At 44.5% G+C, this 22,315-nt stretch overlaps 3 protein-coding genes and 1 pseudogene across 3 annotated transcripts; all 4 read left to right on the top strand.

Annotated features, from left to right (window-relative positions):
* The first annotated feature begins 3,263 nt into the window (after positions 1-3,263).
* LOC117259354 (olfactory receptor 52E4-like) lies at positions 3,264-4,196 on the top strand. The gene has a single exon (XM_033630636.2). The coding sequence runs from the start codon at positions 3,276-3,278 to the stop codon at positions 4,194-4,196; it is 921 nt and encodes a 306-aa protein (XP_033486527.2). The 5' UTR covers positions 3,264-3,275.
* A 4,800-nt stretch (positions 4,197-8,996) lies between these two features.
* LOC144462880 (olfactory receptor 6E1-like) lies at positions 8,997-9,923 on the top strand. Its single transcript, XM_078167532.1, has one exon. It carries the CDS (start codon positions 8,997-8,999, stop codon positions 9,921-9,923), a length of 927 nt encoding a protein of 308 aa, XP_078023658.1.
* A 4,809-nt stretch (positions 9,924-14,732) lies between these two features.
* Positions 14,733-16,100, top strand: LOC117259355 (olfactory receptor 4B13-like). The gene is made up of 2 exons (XM_033630637.2): positions 14,733-15,633; positions 16,045-16,100. The coding sequence occupies exons 1-2, from the start codon at positions 14,733-14,735 to the stop codon at positions 16,098-16,100; spliced, it is 957 nt and encodes a 318-aa protein (XP_033486528.2).
* Positions 16,101-16,833: 733 nt separating this feature from the next.
* On the top strand, positions 16,834-17,993 carry LOC144462692 (uncharacterized; annotated as a pseudogene).
* The last annotated feature ends 4,322 nt before the right edge of the window (positions 17,994-22,315 follow it).

The following is a 22,315-nucleotide window of genomic DNA, read 5'->3' as shown; positions in this document are numbered from 1 at the left end:
ACACAGGGAGAACATGTCAGAGCACCTGGTAGAAACCCACGCTGACACGGGGAGAACATGTCAGAGCACCTGGAGGAAACCCACACTGACACAGGGAGAACATGTCAGAGCACCTGGAGGAAACCCACGCTGACACGGGGAGAACATGTCGGAGCACCTGGAGGAAACCCACGCTGACACAGGGAGAACATGTCAGAGCACCTGGAGGAAACCCACGCTGACACGGGGAGAACATGTCGGAGCACCTGGAGGAAACCCACGCTGACACGGGGAGAACATGTCGGAGCACCTGGAGGAAACCCACACTGACACGGGGAGAACATGTCGGAGCACCTGGAGGAAACCCACTCTGACATGGGGAGAACATGTCAGAGCACCTGGAGGAAACCCACTCTGACACGGGGAGAACATGTCAGAGCACCTGGAGGAAACCCACGCTGACACGGGGAGAACATGTCCGAGCACCTGGAGGAAACCCACGCTGACATGGGGAGAACATGTCGGAGCACCTGGAGGAAACCCACGCTGACACGGGGAGAACATGTCGGAGCACCTGGAGAAAACCCACGCTGACACGGGGAGAACATGTCGGAGCACCTGGAGGAAACCCACGCTGACACGGGGAGAACATGTCGGAGCACCTGGAGGAAACCCACGCTGACACGGGGAGAACATGTCTGAGCACCTGGAGGAAACCCACGCTGACACAGGGAGAACATGTCAGAGCACCTGGAGGAAACCCACGCTGACACAGGGAGAACATGTCAGAGCACCTGGAGGAAACCCACGCTGACACAGGGAGAACATGTCAGAGCACCTGGAGGAAACCCACTCTGACACGGGGAGAACATGTGGGAGCACCTGGAGAAAACCCACGCTGACAGAGGGAGAACATGTCTGAGCACCTGGAGAAAACCCACGCTGACACGGGGAGAACATGTCGGAGCACCTGGAGGAAACCCACGCTGAAACGGGGAGAACATGTCAGAGCACCTGGAGGAAACCCACGCTGACACGGGGAGAACATGTCAGAGCACCTGGAGGAAACCCATGCTGAAACGGGGAGAACATATCAGAGCACCTGGAGGAAACCCACGCTGACACGGGGAGAACATGTCAGAGCACCTGGAGGAAACCCACGCTGACACGGGGAGAACATATCAGAGCACCTGGAGGAAACCCACGCTGACACAGGGAGAACATGTCGGAGCACCTGGAGGAAACCCACGCTGACACAGGGAGAACATGTCAGAGCACCTGGTAGAAACCCACCCTGACACGGGGAGAACATGTCAGAGCACCTGGAGGAAACCCACGCTGACACGGGGAGAACATGTCAGAGCACCTGGAGGAAACCCACCCTGACACGGGGAGAACATGTCAGAGCACCTGGAGGAAACCCACGCTGACACGGGGAGAACATGTCAGAGCACCTGGAGGAAACCCACGCTGACACGGGGAGAACATGTCGGAGCACCTGGAGGAAACCCACGCTGACACGGGGAGAACATGTCGGAGCACCTGGAGAAAACCCACGCTGACACGGGGAGAACATGTCGGAGCACCTGGAGGAAACCCACGCTGACACAGGGAGAACATGTCAGAGCACCTGGAGGAAACCCACGCTGACACGGGGAGAACATGTCAGAGCACCTGGAGGAAACCCACGCTGACACGGGGAGAACATGTCGGAGCACCTGGAGGAAACCCACGCTGACACGGGGAGAACATGTCGGAGCACCTGGAGAAAACCCACGCTGACACGGGGAGAACATGTCGGAGCACCTGGAGGAAACCCACGCTGACACAGGGAGAACATGTCAGAGCACCTGGAGGAAACCCACGCTGACACGGGGAGAACATATCGGAGCACCTGGAGAAAACCCACGCTGACACGGGGAGAACATGTCGGAGCACCTGGAGGAAACCCACACTGACACAGGGAGAACATGTCTGAGCACCTGGAGAAAACCCACGCTGACACGGGGAGAACATGTCGGAGCACCTGGAGGAAACCCACGCTGACACGGGGACAACATGTCTGAGCACCTGGAGGAAACCCACGCTGACACAGGGAGAACATGTCGGAGCACCTGGAGAAAACCCACGCTGACACGGGGAGAACATGTCGGAGCACCTGGAGGAAACCCACGCTGACACAGGGAGAACATGTCTGAGCACCTGGAGAAAACCCACGCTGACACGGGGAGAACATGTCAGAGCACCTGGAGGAAACCCACGCTGACATGGGGACAACATGTCTGAGCACCTGGAGAAAACCCACGCTGACACAGGGAGAACATGTCGGAGCACCTGGAGAAAACCCACGCTGACACGGGGAGAACATGTCGGAGCACCTGGAGGAAACCCACGCTGACACGGGGAGAACATGTCTGAGCACCTGGAGAAAACCCACGCTGACACGGGGAGAACATGTCAGAGCACCTGGAGGAAACCCACGCTGACACGGGGACAACATGTCTGAGCACCTGGAGAAAACCCACGCTGACACAGGGAGAACATGTCGGAGCACCTGGAGGAAACCCACGCTGACACAGGGAGAACATGTCAGAGCACCTGGAGGAAACCCACGCTGACACAGGGAGAACATGTCAGAGCACCTTTGCTCCATGCTGTGGGGATGCTCAGCAGCCCATTTTTGCCTGGTGTCCTGAAACAGATTATCTCGGCTCTGCTTAGCTACTTTATCTTTTCTACGTAAACGTCAGAGCTCCGGGGAACGTCTGTTTCATCAAAACTGACCAACTCAGAAAAGCTCTCAGATTCTTTTTCAGCAGAACCAACTCTTTGTCACCTTTAGCAGCTTCTAAACTTTAAAATAAGGTTTAATTTGTGAGATGTTTGTCTATGAGATTTTTTAATCAGGGTGCTCTGTAAAGATGATGTCAGCCTGCTGCTGTGGGCGTCTCCTGTCGTCAACAGTTTGAAAAGAAACAGCAGCAGAACTTTCAGCTCAGTTAGGAGGGACTCGGTCTCACCACAGCAGAGCAGCAGATGAATTCACACGTCACCTCTGTCATTTCTTACCTGAGCTTTATGTTGATTTTCAATGAGACAATGGCAGCTTCACAATACTTGTGTTTATGACAACTAATTTCTGTACTGATAGAGTGAACACTGTTTTTCTGTTAATGCTGTTCACAGTTAAATTACAAATTTAACCTTGTATAAAATTCTATAACAGGAAGTCAAACAGTTGATACAAATGGTTTGCAAACTGTAATTATTCTGTGAACCAACAGAAAGTGATTGTGATGAACTCTACAAAGTTTTCATATTTCACACTCTCACCCTACTTTGACTCCGGGCTTCTAGAGTACGTATCATTCATGACTGTCATGTCTCTGTATGTTTTGATTCTTTGCTCCAACCTCCTGCTGATTGTGGTTATCTGTGTGAACAGAAGCTTACATGAACCTATGTACATGTTTCTGTGCAGCCTGTTTGTAAATGAACTGTATGGTAGTACAGGGTTGTTTCCATTGCTGCTGCTTCAGATCCTCTCTGACATTCACACTGTCTCTGCTTCAGCTTGTTTCCTGCAGATTTTCTGTGTGTACACATATGCAAATGTGGAGATCTGTAATTTAGCCGTCATGTCTTATGACAGATATCTTGCTATCTGTTGTCCTCTACAATATAACATGCATATGACCCACAACAGGACCGTCATACTCATCGCTCTAACATGGTTATACCCTTTTCTTGCAGTCATTGTCTTGATATCATTGAGTGCCTCTCTGCAGCTGTGTGGGAACATCATTAACAAAGTGTACTGTGACAACTACTCTGTTGTCAAACTGGCCTGCTCTGACACAACAGTCAATAACGTCTATGGGATGATTTACACAACTGCAACAATTTGTGTTGTAATTTTAATATTTTATTCTTATATCAGGATCCTTAAAGTTTGTTTCTCTGGTTCTAAACAGACGAGACAGAAAGCCGTCAGCACCTGCACACCTCACCTCGCCTCTCTGCTCAACTTCTCTTTCGGGGCTTTCTTTGAAATAGTGTCAAGCAGATTTGATATGAAACATTTACCTGATATGTTGCGCATGTTTTTATCATTATACTGGCTCACATGCCAGCCGCTCTTCAACCCTGTACTGTACGGACTGAATTTAACCAAAATTCGCATCATATTTAAAAATCTCATGTTTGGGAAAATTTAGGCTCCTGACATCATAAATCTCAAATTCTGTACTATGAAAAGAACAGAATGGAAATTGATATATTAAAACAATTGTGGAACTAAATCAGCATAAATCATTAATGGTAGCATTACTGATAGCGTTGCTCTGTCAGCAAGAGCTCAAACCTCAACCTCATGTTTTAAACTATGAATCAGGACCAGTGTCTGGGCCTTATGCAAATATTATTCCACAGTGAGCCATGTTACATGATGGAGGCATAATGCTGAAACCACTGTATTTCACATGAAATGAGTTGAAGCTTGTTGTTTGTGCTGTTTTGGGAAAGGTCAGTGACATAATGTCAGCAGTAACCAATCCTGTTAGACCTCTGTGATCTCCTGTAAGCACAAATAACCACAGACTTTTTTCTCACTCAGAGAAAAAGGAGGCCACTTCTTTGATCTCTGTACTCAGGTATAATTCTCCAAAATATAATCTAAACATCTGTCTGTTTCAAATCCATCAGATGCTTTGTGTGTATATTCCCTGAGTGCAATTTCACCGACAGCTCTCAACAAGCATGTTCTGTCTATGCATTATTAATTGTAATTAATACAAGTTCTAAATAAAAAAAAAACCTAAAACATTGGTTTGAATCTTTTGATTCACTGAGAATCACTACAATTATTCAAATGGTGATTGTTTCCAGCCCAGCTGCAGAAGAACATGTTGGCATTTGTTGGGACCACTCAACTAAACTCTCTTTACACAGCACCTTTCATACTAACATGCAGCCCAAAGGGCTTCACATGGCAAAACTGGAATGACACAGACACAATTTAAAGGATACCACAAAAAACTGAACATAAAGTTTTGAAAGACTAGAAAATTACAACAATAACACAATAAAATTATTTAAAAAACAAACGCAAACTAAACAGAAAAGAACTAAGTAACAAAAAAGATTATTAAAAGTCCATAGAATAAAGAGAAGGTAAATAAATGAAACAGAATAAAAATAAACAGGAGAGATAAAATAAGGTAAAAACACAAAACAAAAAAACAATGGTTAAACTTAAAAGTCAAGACTGTAATGTTACTCCACATTAAAAAAGAAAGATTAAAAAGATAGATCTTTAATTTACTTTTAAAAATATAGAGAGAGCAAGGGGAAGCAGATACAATGAAAACAAAATTGGGTCAAAAATGCTTCCTTGAGGAACACCACATTTAATACTATAAGTCTCTGATACATGAGCACCCAGGCTGTCAGTTAAATACAACTTAAACCAAGCTAACACACTGTCAGAGAGACGGACCCATTTTTTAAGTCTGTCTATTGAAATAGTTTGGACAACAGTAACAAATGATGCACTAAAGTCTAACAGAAGAAGAACAGCCACATTGTTTCCATCCACAAAAACCACCAGACTTCACAGATGATTTGGTTATTTGTGCATGTCTAAACTGGACATGTAAGACATGTCCTGTAAGTTCAGCCCACTCCAAAGGGCAACTGTAGCCTCCTTTGATCCTCAAAAAAGGACAGCCAAATGAACTCATTTTCCAAGAGTCCTCGGTTTTTTCACTCACTATATGTGAAAACTTGGCAACACAGCAGTGCAGTGGTTAGCATTGTCGCCTCACAGCAAGAGGGTTAATGGTTTGAACCTTAGGGTGGGGGAGTTTGCATGTTCTCCCTGTGTCAGCGTGGGTTTCCTCCAGGTGCTCTGACATGTTCTCCCTGTGTCAGCGTGGGTTTCCTCCAGGTGCTCTGACATGTTCTCCCTGTGTCAGCGTGGGTTTCCTCCAGGTGCTCCAGCTTCCTCCCACAGTCCAAATACATGCAGGTTAATTGGTGACTCTAAATTGTCCGTAGGTGTGAATGTGAGTGTGAATGGTTGTCTGTCTCTATGTGTCAGTCCTGTGATAGTCTGGTGACCTGTCCAGGGTGAACCCCGCCTGGGATAGACTTCAGCTCTCCTCCAATGCCTAAGTGGTTATGGAAAATGAATGATTGAATATCACAACTTGGCCTGTCTCTCACCATTGGTCACTGAGGGATGGGACTCTGTGATGTCATCAAGCTGACAATAAGAAGAATCTTTCTGCTCTTTTTCTCCTGGAACCTCCTCAGAGGAGAGTCGTAGGTGCTGGAGGACCTGCTGAGACCTTTCCCTGCTTTTTCTCAACTCAGCTCCCCGCAGGAGCTACAGCCCAGCTCTCTACATGTGGCCTGATCCAGGAAGACACATAAAGTCCTCTAAATGGTAGAAGACACCAGACAAGTTCGTGCCAGGCAGACACAAAGTTTGCAAACTGGTCACACCTCCGGGATACTACCAGCTAATAAAGACACGTCATGACGCACGTCAGATGACGCTTCTGAAGAAGACTGCAGTGACAATCGAAACATGTCAAAAGGTAAAGTACATCTCCTTAAAAACTCATTGTCTGAAAAAAAAAAAAAACTTTCTACACTCCATTGTGACATTGTTGAATACCAGCGCTTGGTCAGTGACTTCCAATGTCAGACACCAATGAAAAAGCCATCCTTACATGGCGGCATGATACATAGCCATTGAACTATAATGGCGTCAGGGGAGAATGTGGCGGGACAACAAAAGTTAAGGTGGCAGAAGTCCGAGGAGGGCAGCACAGTGATCACTTCCTGTAAGACTGTAAAGCCAAACCCTGTTCTGTTTTCCTAAACCCGTCACCTGTCCACGTTTGGTCATGGACTTTCCACGTCCACATATGACGTCCAAGGTACCCTGGGTGTGTTGGTTGTTGACGTTCTGGGACGCCGTGTCAACTTCAGCCTGTTACATGCATTGTCTGTTTTCAAAATACACTTCTGTTTTCACAGGAAATGTACAGTTTGCATACAGTCTCTTTCAAAATAAAAGCACTATGTTGGCACAACACCACCGACTGATGTTTTTTTCCTTCAACACATACACGTGGTTACGTTTAGCCAACACACACACGTGGTTACATTTACCGACACATACACGTGGTTACGTTTAGCCAACACACACACGTGGTCACATTTACCGACACATACACGTGGTTACGTTTAGCCAACAGGCACACACGTGGTTACATTTACCGACACACACGTGGTTACATTTACTGACACACACACGTGGTTACGTTTAGCCAAAACACACACGTGGTTACATTTACCGACACATACACGTGGTTACGTTTTGAGACACATACACGTGGTTACGTTTAGCCAACACACACACGTGGTTACGTTTAGCCAACACACACACGTGGTTACGTTTAGCCAACACACACACACGTGGTTACGTTTAGCCAACACACACACACGTGGTTACGTTTAGCCAACACACACACGTGTGGTTGGGTTTAGTAAAAAAGAACAGGGTTTGGCTTTACAATCTTACAGGAAGTGAACACAGGCCTCCTGGGTGAAAGTCGGTGGTTGTTGGACCCATCCACCACCCGTCCCAACCCAAACTAATCAGACTTCCCCCACCTTAACTTTCGTTGTTGTCCCGCTGTGTTTCCTCCTGACGCCGCTGGCCGCCATTAAACAATGACAGCGACTGGCCGTCAACCATGCCGAGGTGAAAGGACAGCTTTCATCGTTGGTGTCTGATGCCGGTTTTCGATGACTGCAGAGTGAGACTGGCTTGGGACAGCACCTGTCGTGGTGGTATGATACAGCAATTTACGTAAGAAATGTTGCTGGTAACAGCAAAATATATGGAGCTTGAAAGGGAGGCTGGGAGGGGAGGTGTATGGGCCCAACAAACCCCAGGCTTTCACTCAGGAGGCTGATGTTCGCTTTCAATGTCGAGCCAAACCATGATGTTTTTTTTTCTAAACCTAACCATTTGGTTTTGTTGACATCTCGGTGTTGGTTGCAGAGTCCCGGAGCGTAAACAGCAAAGGCAGTGAAAGGCGACTGCAAAGCAGTAATATGTGACCACTTTGGATTGAGAATGGGTTTGAAATGCTGTGGGGATGCTCAGCAGCCCATTTTTGCCTGGTGTCCTGAAACAGATTATCTCGGCTCTGCTTAGCTACTTTATCTTTTCTACGTAAACGTCAGAGCTCCGGGGAACGTCTGTTTCATCACAACTGACCAACTCAGAAAAGTTCTCAGATTCTTTTTCAGCAGAACCAACTCTTTGTCACCTTTAGCAGCTTCTAAACTTTAAAATAAGGTTTAATTTGTGAGATGTTTGTCTATGAGATTTTTTAATCAGGGTGCTCTGTAAAGATGATGTCAGCCTGCTGCTGTGGGCGTCTCCTGTCGTCAACAGTTTGAAAAGAAACAGCAGCAGAACTTTCAGCTCAGTTAGGAGGGACTCGGTCTCACCACAGCAGAGCAGCAGATGAATTCACACGTCACCTCTGTCATTTCTTACCTGAGCTTTATGTTGATTTTCAATGAGACAATGGCAGCTTCACAATACTTGTGTTTATGACAACTAATTTCTGTACTGATAGAGTGAACACTGTTTTTCTGTTAATGCTGTTCACAGTTAAATTACACATTTAACCTTGTATAAAATTCTATAACAGGAAGTCAAACAGTTGATACAAATGGTTTGCATACTGTGCAAACTGTAATTATTCTGTGAACCAGCAGAAAGTGATTGTGATGAACTCTACAAAGTTTTCATATTTCACACTCTCACCCTACTTTGACTCCGGGCTTCTAGAGTACGTATCATTCATGACTGTCATGTCTCTGTATGTTTTAAGAATTTTAAACCAGCTTGATGTCTGCAGATCTCCTCCACACGACATAAGACTGTGAATCGTAAATCCAATGCAAACTTGACTTGTTGGACGGTCATGATCAACTCGTCACAGGTTTCATATTTCACTTTTGGTGCCTACTTTGAACTCGGGCTTCTGAAATACTTTGTTTTCGTGATCATAATGTCTCTATATATTTTGATTCTTTGCTCCAACCTCCTGCTGATTGTTGTTATCTGTGTGAACAGAAGCTTACATGAACCTATGTACATGTTTCTGTGCAGCCTGTTTGTAAATGAACTGTATGGTAGTACAGGGTTGTTTCCATTGCTGCTGCTTCAGATCCTCTCTGACATTCACACTGTCTCTGCTTCATTCTGTTACCTGCAGATTTTCTGTCTGTACACATATGCAAATGTACAATTTTATAACTTAGCCGTCATGTCTTATGACAGATATCTTGCTATCTGCTGTCCTCTGCAGTATAACACACGGATGACGGCTAATAAGATCACCTTTCTTATTGCTGTAACGTGGTTATTCCCTCTTCTTGCAATTGTTGTCATGATTTCCCTAAACTCCTCCTTACAGCTGTGTGGCAACTTAATTGACAGACTGTTCTGTGACAACTACTCTGTTGTGAAACTGACCTGCTCTGACACGACCGTCAATAACATCTATGGACTCATTTACACTTTCACTATAATAGCTGTTCTTCCAACAGTGATATTTTACACGTACATAAAGATTCTTAAAGTTTGTTTTTCTGGTTCTAAACAGACGAGACAGAAAGCCGCCAGCACCTGCACACCTCACCTGTTGTCTCTGCTCAACTTCTCCTTTGGTTGTATTTTTGAAGTGGTGCAGAGCAGGTTTGATATGAGCCATACACCAATTATAGTACGTATTTTTTTATCTTTGTATTTTCTCACTTGCCAGCCGCTCTTCAACCCTTTAATGTATGGACTGAATCTGACCAAAATCCGCATCGTATGTAAAAGTCTTGTCTTTGGTAAAATGTAAAATACTCATGTTGAAAGCCATGTAGTTTATTCCCTCAGCTACGATGACATGAAAACAATGTGGAAAGACTGATGCTCTGACAAAAGCCTGTGTTTGTAATGTGGGTAGTAAATGTAATAAATATAAGATTTAAAATAAATATGTGAACAAACGCTATGAAGGTTTGAATTTTTGAGTGATAAATGTTTAAGTTTGTAATTTGTTGAGTGTGTATAAAAGGTGCATCTTCACAAAAGATGAAATAGTGTTTCACATTTATTAAAAGAGCAGCTTTTTTCCACACAAGGCAGGAAATTAAAATCAGCAAAAATCTGGTAACACTTTCTATGAAATCAACACGAGACCATTCACAGTAAATTTTACTGCTTTCAAGATGTTTATGACCAGGCCCAAAGAGAATCTGCTGATGACCTCAAGCAGGATAAACAAACTACTGAGCAGATTTTAGGAGAAACTTTGAGTCAGAAATTTCATTTAATCCTGAATACTTCAAGAAAAAATGCAAACATTTGTTGGACAAGTCAGTCAACAAAGTGTGGAACACATTGCCGTTAAAACTGGAGCAGAGAACAAACATTAACAATTTATTAACAGTAAATCTGATTTGTGACATTTCTTCTCTCTACACCACTAACTCTGATTTTAATGCTCACTGCATACAACGCACAATCGTCACACATGTGCACAAGGAGGTGCAGGAGACAGTGACAACTTTCTGAGTTTTACAAGCAGCATCTAGATTCCTAAATTCTGCAGAAAATCTGTGGCTGCAGATTCAGTATGGAGCTGGTTATGACACACTGTCTCTAGGTGTCAGACTTCAGTCAGTATTCTTGTGTATGGTAAGTGTTAGTCATTTCTGATGCAGCATAGATTGTTTTAAATACATGAAAATGCATTACACTTTACTTCACGCCAACAATGAAACATTATGATGAAGCATGCGTTACTACAAATGCCTCAGTATTTACTTGTCTTTACTGAACACACAGAATGATATCTTATAATACTGCATGAACTATTATAATGTTCTACGAGTCCTCACTACAGTTGATTATAGGTGAGTAAAGGTATTCATGATGAATTATAAATCCCATCAGCCCACTTCTACACCATAAACCCCGATCCATCCATGTTACAGTTTAATGTAAAGTCTTCACAAATGTCCCGCATTATCAAAATTACCTTCACTTCAAACACGTTTGTCAACATGTTAAGTCAACAATTCTTGTGACTAAAATGCATAAATAAACACCACTATTATTGTGCACTTATCAGATTGTGGCATGTTGGAGCTAATTGGGCGGAGTTTCCCAGCATGCCTTGTGTTCAAGGCCATAAGCTGAACAAACTGTGTTTAAATGTGTTGTAAATCACGGACGTTACCCATTACACACTGATTGATGTTTCTGTATTTCACACTAGTTCTAGTGGGCTGCAGTTAATGTTGTGGTGACTAACATTTTGCACCGTGAGTGAATATATTATTATAGTTCATTCATTCATTTTCCATAACCGCTAACCCCGTTGGGGGTTGTGGGGGGGCTGAAGCCTGTCCCAACTGACACTGGGTGAGAGGCAGGGTTCTGTGGGAGGAAGCTGGAGCACCTGGAGTAAACCCACTCTGACACGGGGAGAACATGTTGGAGCACCTGGAGAAAACCCACGCTGACACGGGGAGAACATGTCGGAGCACCTGGAGAAAACCCACGATGACACAGGGAGAAGATATCGGAGCACCTGGAGGAAACCCACGCTGACACAGGGAGAACATGTCAGAGCACCTGGAGGAAACCCACGCTGACACGGGGGGGAGAACATGTCGGAGCACCTGGAGGAAACCCACGCTGACACAGGGAGAACATGTCAGAGCACCTGGAGGAAACCCACGCTGACACAGGGAGAACATGTCAGAGCACCTGGAGGAAACCCACACTGACACAGGGGGGAGAACATGTCAGAGCACCTGGAGGAAACCCACGCTGAAACGGGGAGAACATGTCAGAGCACCTGGAGGAAACCCACACTGACACGGGGAGAACATGTCAGAGCACCTGGAGGAAACCCACACTGACACAGGGAGAACATGTCGGAGCACCTGGAGGAAACCCACGCTGACACGGGGAGAACATGTCAGAGCACCTGGAGGAAACCCACGCTGACACAGGGAGAACATGTCGGAGCACCTGGAGGAAACCCACGCTGACACAGGGAGAACATGTCGGAGCACCTGGAGGAAACCCACACTGACACGGGGAGAACATGTCAGAGCACCTGGAGGAAACCCACACTGACACAGGGAGAACATGTCAGAGCACCTGGAGGAAACCCACTCTGACACGGGGAGAACATGTCAGAGCACCTGGAGGAAACCCACGCTGACACGGGGAGAACATGTCAGAGCACCTGGAGGAAACCCACGCTGACACGGGGAGAACATATCGGAACACCTGGAGGAAACCCACGCTGACACGGGGAGAACATGTCTGAGCACCTGGAGAAAACCCACACTGACACGGGGAGAAGATATCGGAGCACCTGGAGGAAACCCACGCTGACACAGGGAGAACATGTCAGAGCACCTGGAGGAAACCCACACTGACACGGGGAGAACATATCGGAACACCTGGAGGAAACCCACGCTGACACAGGGAGAAGATATCGGAGCACCTGGAGGAAACCCACGCTGACACGGGGAGAACATGTCGGAGCACCTAGAGGAAACCCACGCTGACACGGGGAGAACATGTCGGAGCACCTGGAGGAAACCCACGCTGACACAGGGAGAACATGTCAGAGCACCTGGAGGAAACCCACACTGACACAGGGGGGAGAACATGTCAGAGCACCTGGAGGAAACCCACGCTGAAACGGGGAGAACATGTCAGAGCACCTGGAGGAAACCCACACTGACACGGGGAGAACATGTCAGAGCACCTGGAGGAAACCCACACTGACACAGGGAGAACATGTCGGAGCACCTGGAGGAAACCCACGCTGACACGGGGAGAACATGTCAGAGCACCTGGAGGAAACCCACGCTGACACAGGGAGAACATGTCGGAGCACCTGGAGGAAACCCACGCTGACACAGGGAGAACATGTCGGAGCACCTGGAGGAAACCCACACTGACACGGGGAGAACATGTCAGAGCACCTGGAGGAAACCCACACTGACACAGGGAGAACATGTCAGAGCACCTGGAGGAAACCCACTCTGACACGGGGAGAACATGTCAGAGCACCTGGAGGAAACCCACGCTGACACGGGGAGAACATGTCAGAGCACCTGGAGGAAACCCACGCTGACACGGGGAGAACATATCGGAACACCTGGAGGAAACCCACGCTGACACGGGGAGAACATGTCTGAGCACCTGGAGAAAACCCACACTGACACGGGGAGAAGATATCGGAGCACCTGGAGGAAACCCACGCTGACACAGGGAGAACATGTCAGAGCACCTGGAGGAAACCCACACTGACACGGGGAGAACATATCGGAACACCTGGAGGAAACCCACGCTGACACAGGGAGAAGATATCGGAGCACCTGGAGGAAACCCACGCTGACACGGGGAGAACATGTCGGAGCACCTAGAGGAAACCCACGCTGACACGGGGAGAACATGTCGGAGCACCTGGAGGAAACCCACGCTGACACGGGGAGAACATGTCGGAGCACCTGGAGGAAACCCACACTGACACAGGGGGGAGAACATGTCAGAGCACCTGGAGGAAACCCACGCTGACACAGGGAGAACATGTCAGAGCACCTGGAGGAAACCCACACTGACACAGGGGGGAGAACATGTCAGAGCACCTGGAGGAAACCCACACTGACACAGGGGGGAGAACATGTCAGAGCACCTGGAGGAAACCCACGCTGACACAGGGAGAACATGTGGGAGCACCTGGAGGAAACCCACGCTGACACAGGGAGAACATGTCAGAGCACCTTTGCTCCATGCTGTGGGGATGCTCAGCAGCCCATTTTTGCCTGGTGTCCTGAAACAGATTATCTCGGCTCTGCTTAGCTACTTTATCTTTTCTACGTAAACGTCAGAGCTCCGGGGAACGTCTGTTTCATCAAAACTGACCAACTCAGAAAAGCTCTCAGATTCTTTTTCAGCAGAACCAACTCTTTGTCACCTTTAGCAGCTTCTAAACTTTAAAATAAGGTTTAATTTGTGAGATGTTTGTCTATGAGATTTTTTAATCAGGGTGCTCTGTAAAGATGATGTCAGCCTGCTGCTGTGGGCGTCTCCTGTCGTCAACAGTTTGAAAAGAAACAGCAGCAGAACTTTCAGCTCAGTTAGGAGGGACTCGGTCTCACCACAGCAGAGCAGCAGATGAGTTCACACGTCACCTCTGTCATTTCTTACCTGAGCTTTATGTTGATTTTCAATGAGACAATGGCAGCTTCACAATACTTGTGTTTATGACAACTAATTTCTGTACTGATAGAGTGAACACTGTTTTTCTGTTAATGCTGTTCACAGTTAAATTACAAATTTAACCTTGTATAAAATTCTATAACAGGAAGTCAAACAGTTGATACAAATGGTTTGCAAACTGTAATTATTCTGTGAACCAACAGAAAGTGATTGTGATGAACTCTACAAAGTTTTCATATTTCACACTCTCACCCTACTTTGACTCCGGGCTTCTAGAGTACGTATCATTCATGACTGTCATGTCTCTGTATGTTTTAAGAATTTTAAACCAGCTTGATGTCTGCAGATCTCCTCCACACGACATAAGACTGTGAATCGTAAATCCAATGCAAACTTGACTTGTTGGACGGTCATGATCAACTCGTCACAGGTTTCATATTTCACTTTTGGTGCCTACTTTGAACTCGGGCTTCTGAAATACTTTGTTTTCGTGATCATAATGTCTCTATATATTTTGATTCTTTGCTCCAACCTCCTGCTGATTGTGGTTATCTGTGTGAACAGAAGCTTACATGAACCTATGTACATGTTTCTGTGCAGCCTGTTTGTAAATGAACTGTATGGTAGTACAGGGTTGTTTCCATTCCTGCTGCTTCAGATCCTCTCTGACATTCACACTGTCTCTGCTTCAGCTTGTTTTGTACAGGTTTTCATTTTGAATACATACGGAAATGTGGAGATCTGTAATTTAGCCGTCATGTCTTATGACAGATATCTTGCTATCTGTTGTCCTCTACAATATAACATGCATATGACCCACAACAGGACCGTCATACTCATCGCTCTAACATGGTTATACCCTTTTCTTGCAGTCATTGTCTTGATATCATTGAGTGCCTCTCTGCAGCTGTGTGGGAACATCATTAACAAAGTGTACTGTGACAACTACTCTGTTGTCAAACTGGCCTGCTCTGACACAACAGTCAATAACGTCTATGGGATGGCTTTCCTAATTGCAACTGTTTTTTTTATATCTTTAATTTTTTACTCGTATATAACGATCCTTAAATTCTGTTTGTTTGATTCAAAACAGACGAGACAGAAAGCCGTCAGCACCTGCACACCTCACCTCGCCTCTCTACTCAACTTCTCTTTCGGGGCTCTCTTTGAAATAGTGTCAAGCAGATTTGATATGAAACATTTACCTGATATGTTGCGCATGTTTTTATCATTATACTGGCTCACATGCCAGCCGCTCTTCAATCCTGTACTGTATGGACTGAATTTAACCAAAATCCGAATAACATGTAAAAGTTTTGTCTTTAAGAAAATTTAAACTCTTGACATCATAAATCTCAATGAAAAGAACAGAATGAAAACAGGTGATATATTTTTTAAATTAAACCCATCAAATGCTTTGTGTTTATGGGCACTTTTCACCACAAGTGTCGGCAACCATGTGCTGCATATGCATTTATTAAATGTGAATATTATAAGTTCTGACAATAAATAAATTAAAAAAAAAAAAAACACTGGTTTGAATCTTTTGAGTTATTGAAAATCGATTCCTCATATGGTGACTGTTTCTATGTTTGAAAGACCATCAAAATGATGAAACCTGTAAATTTATTTTAAAAACAAAATGCTATCCTCATTATTCAATCAATAAATCAATCAATTTTATTTATAAAGCCCTATATCACAAATCATAATTTGCCTCACAGGGCTTTACAGCATACAACATCCCTCTGTCCTTATCACAAAGTCAGACTATCGATAGAAAAAAAAAAGACAAAAATAGACTGCACACACTAAAAAGTACATTTGATCCCCAAATATCAGAAAACAACATCTGTGAGAGGATACTGCAACAAAAACTATTTCAGTCAGATCTATAGAGTAAAAATAAAAGCGTATCCAGTGGCTTCCCTGGATGTGTTATTTTTCCTAAAACAAAACCTTGTGCCAAGAATTTAGCTGACGTTCATTTAGAAAACAATTTGTTCAAAGCCAATCTGAGGCTGACAAGACAAGACAAGACAAGACAAGACAAGACAAGACAAGACAAGTCAAGTCAAGTCAAGTCTGGGTACGTAGGAATTCTTGTTCTTGTAGGAATTCTCAGTTATGACAAAAAACATTTTGTGAGGTCACACTGACCTTTAAAATGCAACCAAAAAATTTCAATGAGTTCATTGCTGAGTCAAAGTTAACATTTGTGCCAAATTTCAAGACATCCCCTCAAGGCATTCTTGAGATATCAGGTAAGATATTTCTTAGAGTTTCTGAAACTATTCCAGACACTTTTTTAAACTATCTGTCTGTCTGTCTGTCTGTCTGTCTATGCTTGATTCCTAGTCAGAGCAGGTAACACATATCCAGTTTGGACCCTTAGGCAAGGTCCATAACCTGATGAGAATTGGGCTACTGGAACAAGACATAGATGGTCTTGAACAAAGAATATGGAACTGTTGGAATGCTGCTGTACAAATAACCCCTGTGAGAGGGGCTACATGCAGAGGATGTTGGAGACATGGATGCTCCAAAACATCTAGGCTGACGTAGAAAGAATTCCTAGCCCAGTGTTCCAACATCCACAGACAGCAACTGCTATTGCAACTAGAGATTGATGAGGTACAACAAACATGCTACGGCAAGGAAGAGACAGGACGACATGTCAAAGTGGGGATGTCATCATAACCCCCACACTCTGAGATTGGGTACCAGCCCCCAAGCTCTTCTGACACAGATTCACTTACAACAAGGGCAAATGACCTGAGATTGAAAATCATCAATAAGATGGAAACCCGGCACCCCTGAAGCCAACTACCAAGGCTAAGTGACAAAGTACAGTCTGAAAGTCTGCTAGATGATGTCAATGCAGTACTACAAACTATCCCCACTAAAACCATAACTGAGACCAATCAGCTGATATACACCACAGCGACAGTGATCCTAGAGATGCTTGGCTACAAGATGAACACCATGAGCTGCAAAGAGTGTTACCCTCCATGGAGAAGGAGGCTGGAGGCCAAGATTGAGGCAACACAGAAAGAGGTTAGTCAACTCTTTCCGTGAAGAGGAAGAAAGGGATCCCTTGGAAGTACAACAAATTGTCTATACCTGAGGCACTGGAGAATGCCAAGCAAAGGTTCACAGCTCTGGCTAACTGCCTAAAGAGATACACAAGAGAAGAGGAAGTCCGAAGAATAAACAGGATGTTCTCCACCGAACCATCCAAAGTGTACTCTCAGTGGCAAGGTAACAACACAAGATTAGATCCACACCCAGGGCTGAAACGGAACAACACTGAAAAAGCATATGGGGGAAGGAGGCATCACATAACACTGGTGCTAAGTGGCTAGTGGAACTAAGAGCAGACCACAGCAATCTCCCAGAACAAGGGCCAGTTACCATGACAACGGCAGACATCCAAGAAAGAGTGTCAGGTACAAAGACCTGGACAGCACCGGGCTCTGACATGATCCACACCTACTGGCTAAAGACACTAACTGCACTCCATGAACACCTGGCAGCATAAATGAACCAGCTGCTGATGGATGGGACCCATCCAGAGTGGATGACCCAAAGACGGACAGTCCTGATCATGAAGGATCCCCAGAAGGGCACGGTCCCACGGTCCCAACATGGAAGCCCCTGTCAGGCATCATAGCAGCTAAGATGAATAGGCACATGGCCTAATACATAAGCAAGGCCCAGAAAGGAATTGGTGGTAATACCAGGGTGGCCAAGCACCAGCTACTGGTCGGCAGAGCAGTTACCCAAGACTGAAAGACCAGGCAGACCAACCTGTGCACCGCCTGGATCAACTACAACATCTTGTCAGATAATATGCAGGTTTACATTCATACTGCATGGAGCAACATGCCTCTCATTTCAGCTGAAATTTAATTAGAATTTACATGGTGTTTTATTAACTTTGAAGTGAAGTGCTCTCACTTCTGTCAGATAATCTGCAAGGTTCAATGTGCCCCACATTTCAGAGGCAGTTCATTTATTTCAGATGTTATTTTAGCGGTTAAGTTTTGACTGAGCTGCCGTCATGTTCACATTCATACCGCAACGGCACAAAGTGTCTCGTACTTCAGCAGCATTTAAAATCCAACATGGTTGTTAGGGGTGGGCGATATGGCCTAAAAAAAAAAAAAAAATCTCCGATTTTTTCACAAAAAATCCGATTCACGATTTAAATCCTTTTTTTCCTCTCCTAGTTAAATTAAAAAAAAAAGAAATGTGGCCTGGTAGCACATACCTGGGGTTCAAAACTTTCAGCATGTGAATAAACCCTGGCTTTTTCCACGGTAGCCTATATAGCCCACCCTGGATCCAGAGGTGTTAGCCAACTATAGACCAATATCTAATCTTCCCTTTATGTCAAAGATCCTTGAGAAAGTAGTCGCAGACCAGCTGTGTGATTTTCTCCATGATAATAATTTATCTGAGGAATTTCAGTCAGGATTTAGAGTGCATCATAGCACTGAGACAGCACTAGTTAAAATTACAAATGACCTTCTGATTGCTTCAGACAAAGGACTCGTCTCTGTACTTGTTTTATTAGATCTTAGTGCGGCGTTTGACACAATTGACCATCAAATTCTACTGCAGAGACTGGATCACTTAATTGGCCTAAAAGGTTCAGCACTAAGCTGGTTTAAATCTTATTTATCTGATCGTTTTCAATTTGTTCACGTTCATGATGAATCATCCTTACGTACCAAAGTTTGTTTTGGAGTTCCGCAAGGTTCTGTGCTCGGACCAATCCTATTTACTCTATATATGCTTCCTTTAGGTAACATCATTAGAAATCACTCTGTAAATTTCCATTGTTATGCAGATGATACTCAGTTGTATTTATCTATGAAGCCAGAAGAAAGTAATCGATTAACTAAACTCCATAATTGCCTTAAAGACATAAAAACCTGGATGAGCACCAATTTCCTGATGTTAAATTCAGACAAAACTGAAGTTATTGTTCTTGGCCCCAAACAACTCAGAGACTCTTTATCTGATGACATAGTTTCTCTAGATGGCATTGCTCTGGCCTCTAGCACTACCGTAAGAAACCTCGGAGTAATATTTGATCAAGATTTGTCTTTTAATTCTCATTTAAAACAAACCTCACGGACTGCATTTTTTTCATCTGCGTAACATTGTGAAAATTAGGCCTATCCTGACCCGAAAAGATGCAGAAAAATTGGTCCACGCTTTTGTTACCTCAAGGCTGGATTACTGTAACTCTCTATTATCAGGTAGCTCTAGTAAGTCCTTAAAAACTCTCCAGCTAATTCAGAATGCAGCAGCACGTGTACTAACAGGAACTAAGAAACGAGATCATATTTCTCCTGTTTAAGCTTCTCTGCACTGGCTCCCTGTAAAATCCAGAATTGAATTTATAATCCTACTGTTAACTTATAAAGCTCTAAATGGTCAAGCTCCGTCATATCTTAGAGAGCTCATAGTGCCATATTATCCCACCAGAACACTGCGCTCTGAGAACGCAGGGTTACTCGTGGTCCCTAAAGTCTCCAAAAGCAGATCAGGAGCCAGAGCCTTCAGCTATCAGGCTCCTCTCCTGTGGAATCATCTTCCTGTTACGGTCCGGGAGGCAGACACCGTCTCCACATTTAAGACTAGACTTAAGACTTTCCTCTTTGATAAAGCTTATAGTTAGGGCTGTTCTGCATGCTGTTTTTGACTTATTTCCCTCTATGTAAAAGTCAGACACTGACGAGAGAGGCTGTGCATCATCCCTGCAGTGCTGAAAATAAAGTGCCGTTCTTTAACGCAGATGGTGGTGCTGTCCTGTTGTTTATGTGTTGTTGCCACAACGAGCTAACACAAGCTAAAGGAGCTAATGGTCTTCGGAGTTCCCTTTACTACGGTACGGGGGTCTGCCAGCTTGGCGCTGGTAACACTTGTTTATCTTATTTACACAAATGTCATGTCATTTCTGTCCCTACACGGTGCGCGTCTAAAATCCTCCTCTGCTCTCTGTGTCACACATGGCAGAGTTCGGCCCTGATGCGCACACACACTCACAGACACACACACACAGACACAGGTGAGCACACAAAAGCCCTGAAGAACTCGTTCCCTTTCTTGAGAACGAGTTCTTCAGCGCCATGTTGTTTGTGTATTAAGCGCGCAGAGGGGAGGGGTGAGCCCACTCTGAACTACGGGAGCCCAGCGGGGAGCGGTGGTGGCTGATTTTAAATAGAAACTCGATTTTCATTAAAAAAAAAAAAAATCGGCCTAAACTACAAATTCAAATTAATGGATAAAATCAATTTATCTCCCAGCCCTAATGGTTGTTGAAGATTGTGATTAAAGGCTTCAAAGGGCTCTGAATGCTCACAATATGTTTTGGGACAATGTTTCAAATACTCAACAATAAATTGTGATAAATTTTATCTGATTTAATTAATCTATTTCCCTGAATGGCAATTCTGCCTTTGAAGTTTCAAATGAGCTGAAAAGTTTTTATAACCGTTTTAATGTCCATCATTTTAATGAAGAGCTGTCAGTCTTTCCCAATGCTGCTCCTGCTCCTGAGAGGAACTGTGTTCATGTAGATAAGGGCAAAGTCCTCAAACTCTTCAGGAGTGTAAAAGAAGTCCTGGCCCTGATGTCATTTCAGGACATATTCTGAAAAACTGTGCCAAAAAACTGTAAGATTTATTCTGGTTTATGTGTAATTTGTCACTTCAACTACATAAAGTTCCTTTTTGTGGAAGGATTTGATTATCTGACCTGTTGTTTTTCATGAACTGCTAAATATTAATTAAAGATTTATTATTTAAAAATGTGGTAGCAACGTGTAATACCATATACAAACTAATCATAAAAATGTTTAAAATATATGTACTTATATAAAATATGCTAACACATATATAATGTTCCTATATATTAATCCAAAAGCCCATAAATATATGTTGATATTATATATGTTAACATAAGAAATATATACAGTACAGGCCAAAAGTTTGGACACACCTTCTCATTCAATGCGTTTTCTTTATTTTCATGACTATTTACATTGTAGATTCTCACTGAAGGCATCAAAACTATGAATGAACACATGTGGAGTTATGTACTTAACAAAAAAAGGTGAAATAACTGAAAACATGTTTTATATTCTAGTTTCTTCAAAATAGCCACCCTTTGCTCTGATTACTGCTTTGCACACTCTTGGCATTCTCTCCATGAGCTTCAAGAGGTAGTCACCTGAAATGGTTTTCCAACAGTCTTGAAGGAGTTCCCAGAGGTGTTTAGCACTTGTTGGCCCCTTTGCCTTCACTCTGCGGTCCAGCTCACCCCAAACCATCTGGATTGGGTTCAGGTCCGGTGACTGTGGAGGCCAGGTCATCTGCCGCAGCACTCCATCACTCTCCTTCTTGGTCAAATAGCCCTTACACAGCCTGGAGGTGTGTTTGGGGTCATTGTCCTGTTGAAAAATAAATGATCGTCCAACTAAACGCAAACCGGATGGGATGGCATGTCGCTGCAGGATGCTGTGGTAGCCATGCTGGTTCAGTGTGCCTTCAATTTTGAATAAATCCCCAACAGTGTCACCAGCAAAACACCCCCACACCATCACACCTCCTCCTCCATGCTTCACAGTGGGAACCAGGCATGTGGAATCCATCCGTTCACCTTTTCTGCGTCTCACAAAGACACGGCAGTTGGAACCAAAGATCTCAAATTTGGACTCATCAGACCAAAGCACAGATTTCCACTGGTCTAATGTCCATTCCTTGTGTTTCTTGGCCCAAACAAATCTCTTCTGCTTGTTGCCTCTCCTTAGCAGTGGTTTCCTAGCAGCTATTTGACCATGAAGGCCTGATTGGCGCAGTCTCCTCTTAACAGTTGTTCTAGAGATGGGTCTGCTGCTAGAACTCTGTGTGGCATTCATCTGGTCTCTGATCTAAGCTGCTGTTAACTTGCCATTTCTGAGGCTGGTGACTCGGATGAACT

This window comes from Epinephelus lanceolatus, chromosome 4, assembly GCF_041903045.1.
Source record: "Epinephelus lanceolatus isolate andai-2023 chromosome 4, ASM4190304v1, whole genome shotgun sequence".
NCBI lineage: Eukaryota > Metazoa > Chordata > Actinopteri > Perciformes > Serranidae > Epinephelus > Epinephelus lanceolatus.
The sequence above is the reverse complement of the archived record's forward strand: the minus strand, read 5'-3'. Positions and strand labels throughout refer to the sequence as shown.